The 7,877-nt window shown below is 35.6% G+C and overlaps 1 protein-coding gene across 1 annotated transcript in view; it reads left to right on the top strand.

Moving 5' to 3' along the window:
• Positions 1-292: 292 nt before the first annotated feature.
• LOC131680823 (serine/threonine-protein phosphatase 6 regulatory ankyrin repeat subunit B-like) overlaps positions 293-7,877 on the top strand; it is a 29,150-nt gene continuing 21,565 nt past the window's right edge. Inside the window, exon 1 of the mRNA XM_058961534.1 lies at positions 293-529. Coding sequence (XP_058817517.1) covers positions 293-529 — 237 coding nt within the window. The remainder of the gene's footprint in view (positions 530-7,877) is intronic.

Below are 7,877 nucleotides of genomic sequence, written 5' to 3'. Positions count from 1 at the left end.
ATTTCTGCTGGCAGCCCGATTTAATTCCAAGCCGGTTATAGCGGTTTGCAATCGATTTGTTGCCATCGATTCATCGATGGAGCCACTAGCGTCAATGTTGGAAAACCTTATGAATATGTCAAATCTATGTTATTTTCGTAGATTATCGGATGTTTTCGTCCTTTCCCGTGAATTCTTAGGCCTTTAAAGAGCTTGGCTGGGGGAGAATCGTCCTCGTTCTGTCCGTGACTAGTAACCAGCTTAGTATTGCGCGACAGGTTTAATATCGGTAAAGTTAGGTTAGAAAAAAAAAATGGCATCATCTATTGCGATACGCAGTTACTACGTGAAACGAAAATCTGAAAAACAAAAATGTCTGAACGTGGTAAAGGTAACAAAGTCCCGCTCGAATCGTGCCGGTCTTCAGTTCGTTGTGGGCCGAATTCATCGCCTGCTGAGGAAAGGAAACCACGCCGAATGTGTTGGAGCCGGAGCACCCGTCTATCTGGCGGCTGTGATGGAATACTTCGCTGTTGAAGTGTTGGAATTGGCAGGAAATGCTTCCCGTGACAAAAAGATCAGAATCATCCCGCGTCAGTTGTAACTGACCATTCGCAAAGTGCTGTCAGAAGTAACCATTACTCCGGGCGGTGTACTGCCAACCATCCAATCGAACACTGAACCAATCCTTGTACAAACCGTCCGTTTCAGGACGAACACATATTTGTGATAAAGAAAAAATGATGACTTGGTAATGTCAGAGACATAACCAAAATGAAGCAGAACACACTTTATGCTGTTAATAGGAATACTTCAATTTTTACTAATTTCTAAAAAGTTTTATTACAATCAGTTACCTCGGTATTTCTGATGCCTAATATCGAAATAACGGTACCGTAAATCGGGGTGACTTGGATCATCGGGGTGACTTTGATCACTCGAAACGTTTTTTGTAGATCGCTTATTAAACCAGAATAGTCTACCGAATCATTTTAATTTGAAATGATTTTTACTCTAAACTTATTGAATACTGATTTGTTATACGTTTTGAGTATATTGTTCGGTGTTTGGGTAGACAAACTGCAAAAAAACGAAATTTGACTTTACCTTATTTTACGAAGCTTCGTAAAGTGTCTATTTTTTACAAAACAAACAAATCTCAGATTTGAGCAAGAGTAATAAATTACAAGCGAGTTTTTATTTTCCTTTAGATTGGGATGCATCAAATTTAGTTTTAAGAGTTAGTTTATTTTAAATACGTTTTTTTGTGAAACTAGTTGGCTATTATTTCAAATTATTTTAAGCTAAAATTCGTAACATTTTTTTATTTTCAATATTCCAACGTGTTAAAATGGATGAAACTGTTTGTACATTGATAAAGCACTGAAATAAAACCATTTTAGCAGTTTCAAAGGTTTTCAGAATCTTTCATTCTAGTTGGACACAAAATAAAAGAAATTTTGGTTACTCAAATTTTACAGTACATTGAAATACTTTATATAACCCCAATTAACATCTATTTAACAATGAGTATCTTTCTAGAATTAGTTTAAACAAACATTTGAATGAAAAACATTGACATCAATAACTTGATGTGGGTGAACATGCAGGTTATCAAAGTCACCCCGGAATACGAAAACGGACTTCAACTTGAAATCATTTTTGGAAAAATAGCTGTAAGCGAACAATTTTAGGTAAAACCATCCAATCTTGTTCTTCATGCATCAGTACAGTTTAAAAATATTCAACTTGAAAAAATGTGTTGCGTCTCAAAATATGTAACGTAAGAGCATCGATACGAAATATAATTATTTTATATTAAAGGTGAATGGATGTACTTTTGGTCTTCTGAACATTTTGTTTTAGTGTGACTAATGGTTCTGACGTTAGTTACGAGTTTGTTGATCAATTTTCTTAATTTTTCCTCATTTTTAAAGAACTATAATTGTTTGGTCAAGATTTTTGGGCGAGATAAAGCAATTCTCAAAATTATATTTTTAGTGGAACTTAAAGCCTGCTAAAAACCAATGAAAATAATCCCTTATCAGTATGAATTCGATGAAAATTGTTGAAGTTATTCAATTTTTTGTTCAATGGAAATTTTTGAGTTTCTCGGGGTCAACTTATTAAACTGTCTCGATCCCAATTTTTTCCAGGGTTTGCTTCGTAATATATGAGGGATTCTCTGTTAGAACTCTGTAAAATAAACTGAAGAATTTTGAGAGAATTTTATCTGGGGTAATATTCGACCTCGTTTATCCAAATGACACAAGTCTTCTGATAATAATAATTTCAGGTTCAGTAAAGTGATAAGTTAACGAAAATTGATATTAAATGCTACGCATTATGTTACATGTGTCATATAGAATCGTTTATGTTCAAAATTCGGTGTAAACTACTCTCTCCACTATGCCCTGATATACATGTCGTAAACTTATGACGGCGCAAAATGTTAAATGCTCTCACTAGTCTTACAAATGATAACTTATGCCCCTTTTTCGTTATGTTTTGTTCTATTAACAATTTATTTTACGTTATTAGAATATCTACAAGTTTGTATTTTGAAATAATATTGATGCACATAGGCTTCGCGACGTACCGATTTTATTATCCTGGCCCACAAAACTTTAATTTACTAGAATACATTTCGTAAGACATTAAAGTATAATTGCAAAATATTCTACGTTCCTCAAATCATTCTGAAGTTCAGACTTTGAGGTTTTAAACGTAAAATAAGTCGTGTTCGATATCCCAAGAAATTTCAAAATAATCAAGTAGATGTTCTAGAAAGGAAAATAAATAATTAGTTTTAAAATATTTGACGTATGTAGTATCTTAGTGGTTTTCAACCGGGGGTGAATTCAACCCCAGGGATAAATTGGATGATTGTTGGGGGTGAATTATGCGGGACAAATTTTAACTTGTTATCCAAACATTCCCGTCGGGTATTTGTCTTTATATATTGTGTCAGTATGTCAAGAATTTAGATGCTTATTGAGAGTGCCCTGGAACAGGTTTCTAATTGTAAAATTGTGATATTCATCCTATTGAAAATTTTTTTTACAGGGTAATAGGTTTACCACCTTTGGTACGGGTTTCACCCGGAATTTTTTACTGACCTGGAATAGGTTTTTATAGAATCACTTTGAACCTATCTGACCTATCTGCTGAGTTTAAATTAGACAAGTATAAACTCTTTCATTCTTTTTGTAACTCGTCCAAGTATCAATCACCAATATTGACTCACATTGACCGTGTGTTGTTTTGTTTTGGCAAAGCATGATGCACACCGCTACTTTGAGCTTTTCTTATTAGCTGTAAATTTATCGTGTTTGTAAACCGTATTGTCCATTTAGATAGGTGTTAAATTTCACTTCCCTAGCTATCGAAAAAAATCCAAAAGCACCGGCCACTCACGCTGTGGAGCAGCAGCCGAACAACCATTGCACTCTGCCACAGCTAAGTACCGTGAAGCAGGCAGGAAAGCGGTAGCATCTGTGAAGCACACTGCGATGTCTTCCGAAATTTTTGCTGGGCACAAACTATTCGATTATTCGTCATCACAGTCGCTAGGAAGGTTCCAACAAAGAAGCATTTTTTTCTACCTGGCCAACAGTTAAGGTCCGCTTCTGGAGCAGTAAACATTAACACCGGAGAAACTTATTTTAACATATTGAGTTAAAATTATTAATCGTATCACTATACTCGGAGAAATAGATGCAAAACCCGGAGGACATGAGATCCTCTCTAAAAACTGGAGTCTCCGGTTCAAAACCGGAGGGGTAGCAACCCTACAGGGTAATGATGGTAAACAATTTTCAGGAAAGGGTACATCATGGGGATCAATATTCAAAAAAGGGGTACATGGAACGGTTGAAAACCACTGTAGTATCATATATACGTAGGGTTTTTTAAAATTTTTTTAAAACTATGCAAAACACAGTTGAGCATTTATAGAGTTTCAAAATATGAACTTTATGACTCGTGAGGATTTAGTTTACAAATAATTTTGAATCAGAAGAGTTATTTTCTGTATGACACATGTAAATATTACACGCAATATTTCATCCTAATCATTCAAAGATTTATCCCTTCACTGCGCCTGAAATTATTATCAGAAGCCTGGAATCATTTGGACAAACGAGGTTGTATAATACTCGAGAAAAATTTTCTCAAATTCTTCATTTTATTTGTTCAACACAGTTTTCTTGGGAAAATGAGAAAAAAATAAGAAAAAAATCAACAAACTCGTAAATAACAACACTCCCTCTCCCGTAGGCAGAAAACCTCCATCTTTTCAAAGTACCAACGGTTAACAAAACCAAATGATACAAAAATTAACACTAAAACACTGCTTAAATTTAACACTTCTTAAACACTAGTTTACTAATACAGTACATTCATAACATTTATAAAGATCTTAGGCTAGCTCTATTAAGCACGAGAAAGGACGCGCGAAAACAATTTCTCAAGAGCAGAGCGAGACAAATTGAAATCAAACACGTTATAACATTGGTTAAAGACTCTACACATACTATTGACGGGTTCATTCTTACCATAATTAGTACGAGACACGGGAAGTCGAACAAAAGAGTAGGAACGAAGACTACGTCGACGAATGTCGATGTTGAGAAGACGGAGCAAAACAGAACAGTCAATGCGAGACAGTAACAAGTCGGAAACAAAAGACGCTTTGGCTACATCGCGACGCAAAGACAGCGTTTCGAGGCCAATGAGGTTGCAACGATCTTCATACCTAGGACGGTTATGAGGGTCGCTCCAAGGTAGGTGACGCAGTGCAAAGCGCACAAATTTACGCTGAATGGATTCGATGCGTTGAATACTGTTCTGGTAAAAGAGAACCCAAACGACTGCACCATACTCAAGTGTAGAACGAACCAGCGAGCAGTACAACGATTTTAAATACTGCACGTTAGTGAAATGCTTAGTAACTCTAAAAATAAATCCTAAACTTCGCGACGCCTTTGATGAAATGTAAGCAATGTGGTCCTTAAAAGTAAGCTTGGAATCGAGAAGAACCCCTAAATCTTTAACTGTTGTTTCCCTTCTCAACGAAGTTTCATGTATCTTATAATCAAAATTTATGACATGTTTTCGAGCAAACGTAATCACTGAGCACTTCGAAGCATTTAAATCCATCCAGCATGCATAAGACACCTTGAAGCACTCAATAAATAAATCCAAATCGTTTAGGTATAAAAGGAAAAGTGACTCCCTTGAGGTACGCCGGACGTAACGTCAAAGAATGGAGATATATGATTCCCAATTTTAACATACATTTTACGGCCGATCAAATAAGATTTGAACCACTCTAAAACGTTGCCGCAGAATCCTAGTCGTTTTAATTAAGCAATTGCAATTTGATAGTTGATTTTATCGAAGGCGGCCGAAAAGTCGGTGTAAATTGCGTCTACTTGGAATCGATCCTGTACTGACCGAGCGATGAACGAGGTGTAAGCTACTAGATTTGTGCAAGTAGATCGCTTGGGGACGAAGCCATGCTGAGTTTCTGAGATGTAACTGGAACAACAATGAGTCAAAAACTCTAGAACGATTAGCTCAAACAGTTTCGAGAGTGCACATAGACAAGCGATTCCCCGATAATTTGAAACTTCGCGTTTAGATCCTTTCTTATAAACTGGAAAAACGTCTTTCTTATAAACTGGAAAATAACGTCAGAACCACTATACGTATCAAAACAAAATGTTAGGACGACCGAAAGTGCATGTTACAATTTAACATAATTATGTTTCAAATTGATGCGCTATAACCGAAGATATATTCTACTGCAAATTTTTTGCACTTTATTTACGGATTCAGCACACAATTTTACATTGAAAATGGATGTCATTTGTTGAAGTTCAGATTTTTATTTTTATTTTGTAAGCAAGTGTTATCAATAACTTTTTCCACAAGTGTCAGATCGTTTCATGGTCTTCGAGACTGTGATTCTTTGTTAAATTTTCAATAAAAACCACGATTAATTTGTAGAGGGACATGGGCGACTCCTGGAGGAATTCTTTTGGGAAAGTCACTCTTTCCATATGAAATCCCATGCAAACTTTAAACAGCGGACCCAAGAATATAGTTTCACTAATCGAGCTAAGAATTTTCACAGTTCTTCTAGGACCCACACGGTACCCAAAAAGTTGCTCGGAGCGTTTTTCTCTGCTTGCTGTTTTTTTTAATATGGAAATCTTATGCCTTAATGGCCAGTGTGTCTTAAGCGTGTTATGCACTATGTAGCGTCATTCCAACCTATGATATCCAAAACCTCCCAATATTCCTTAACTTCGTTCAATTGATGATTTGCGGGCAAATATTATAGGAAGTAAGTACTGGAAAAACTTAATGGTAGATATTTCACAAAAAATATACAAAAGGGGAAGATAAATTCAAAAATACAGCAATACTTTTTTTCAACAGATTTTAAGGTCTCTGCTAATAGAAAAGCTCCCAGCTCCCAGCTGTGTGAGCCATATTTTCATCTATGTGGTAAACGTAATTTCGTAAGCCACAAAAAACGCAAGCTGTTATCTTGCGTAGTTGTTTTATCTCGTTTCAAAAACGCTCCGCAGTTCGCTTTTTCGCCGCTTATCTTATTCATGCCCCTCTTGACTGAAGTTGATAATAACATTACAATCGTGCGAATCACTAACAGCAGGCAGATGTATTGTGCCAATTTTTTAATAAACACTCGTTGAGAAATAGCTTATTAAATTCAGTTCGAACACAAAACATATCTATCTTGATTTCATTATTTTCGAAAAAAAACGAGATACATTTCTACAATAAAACCATAGGTAAACCATGCAAAACTCACTTCACTTCATTCACTAATTCAAAGAACTGCCCACCAAAAATTTCTGTCCGAATCCGATCAATAAAAGTGACTGATTTCGTTCGAGGCTTGCTGTTCTAAATTTATGCAATGGAACGGAACAACGCCTAGCAGTAAAGACATATCACACCGAGTGATATATGGAATGTAGGGAACACTGGAAACACTGGACTATGCGAATTTCATACTTGACCTGAACTGGTACTGCTATAACATCCGAATTATACCAACTCTATCGACCACGAAAAGTGACCTGTCATCACATTAGACGCCTCTGGTATATCAACATTTTTGGGCTATACAAAATAAAAGCTAAAATAAAACTTTGAGATAGAAAACGATTCCACAAAAACTCTCCGAATGGTTATTATAGAATTAAATTTTAAAAACCTAATTGTTAACGTTTGTGGTTAGATTATACGATGTATTGTAAGTGCAACTATGCAAAACAACTCAAGCATCCAGATACCGCAAACTTTGCGAAATACGATTTTTTCACCATATGTATTAGAAAAATGCAATCATAAAACGCATGGAAGGCTTGTAAAGTTCCAAAAAGTTGTTGTGATTAAACTCACTTTTATTTCTGCTGAGATAAAAACAAAATGTAAAGAGAGCACCAAAGGTGCTCACTCTCCCCTAATAAAAAAAGTCCCGCTTTATTCTTTGCGAAGTTGGTTATAGGCACTTCAAAAATTCAATTTATATTTGCCATGTTTAACTGATAAGATCATTCAACAAAAGACATGTACTGTATGATTTTTCGCCAGAAATTTTCGGACAATCTTATCAATTTTGGCAAAGTTCTCTTTACCTTCTCATTGGAAACCCTTCCGTTCTAGAAGGTTGAGAAATTGAATGATATATATTACATTCGTCATACATCATGCAGGTAATCCATAAACTTGCTTGCCTAAAAAAAATTACAAGGTGTATTTTTTAGAATTTGAGTATTTCAATATTCAAATGATCATCTCTTCACTGTGTAAATGTTCTACAAATTGGCTAATGCTTGTTGGCAAATCCACCAATAGGG

Source organism: Topomyia yanbarensis, chromosome 2 (assembly GCF_030247195.1).
Source record: "Topomyia yanbarensis strain Yona2022 chromosome 2, ASM3024719v1, whole genome shotgun sequence".
NCBI classification, from domain to species: Eukaryota; Metazoa; Arthropoda; class Insecta; order Diptera; family Culicidae; genus Topomyia; species Topomyia yanbarensis.
The sequence above is the reverse complement of the archived record's forward strand: the minus strand, read 5'-3'. Positions and strand labels throughout refer to the sequence as shown.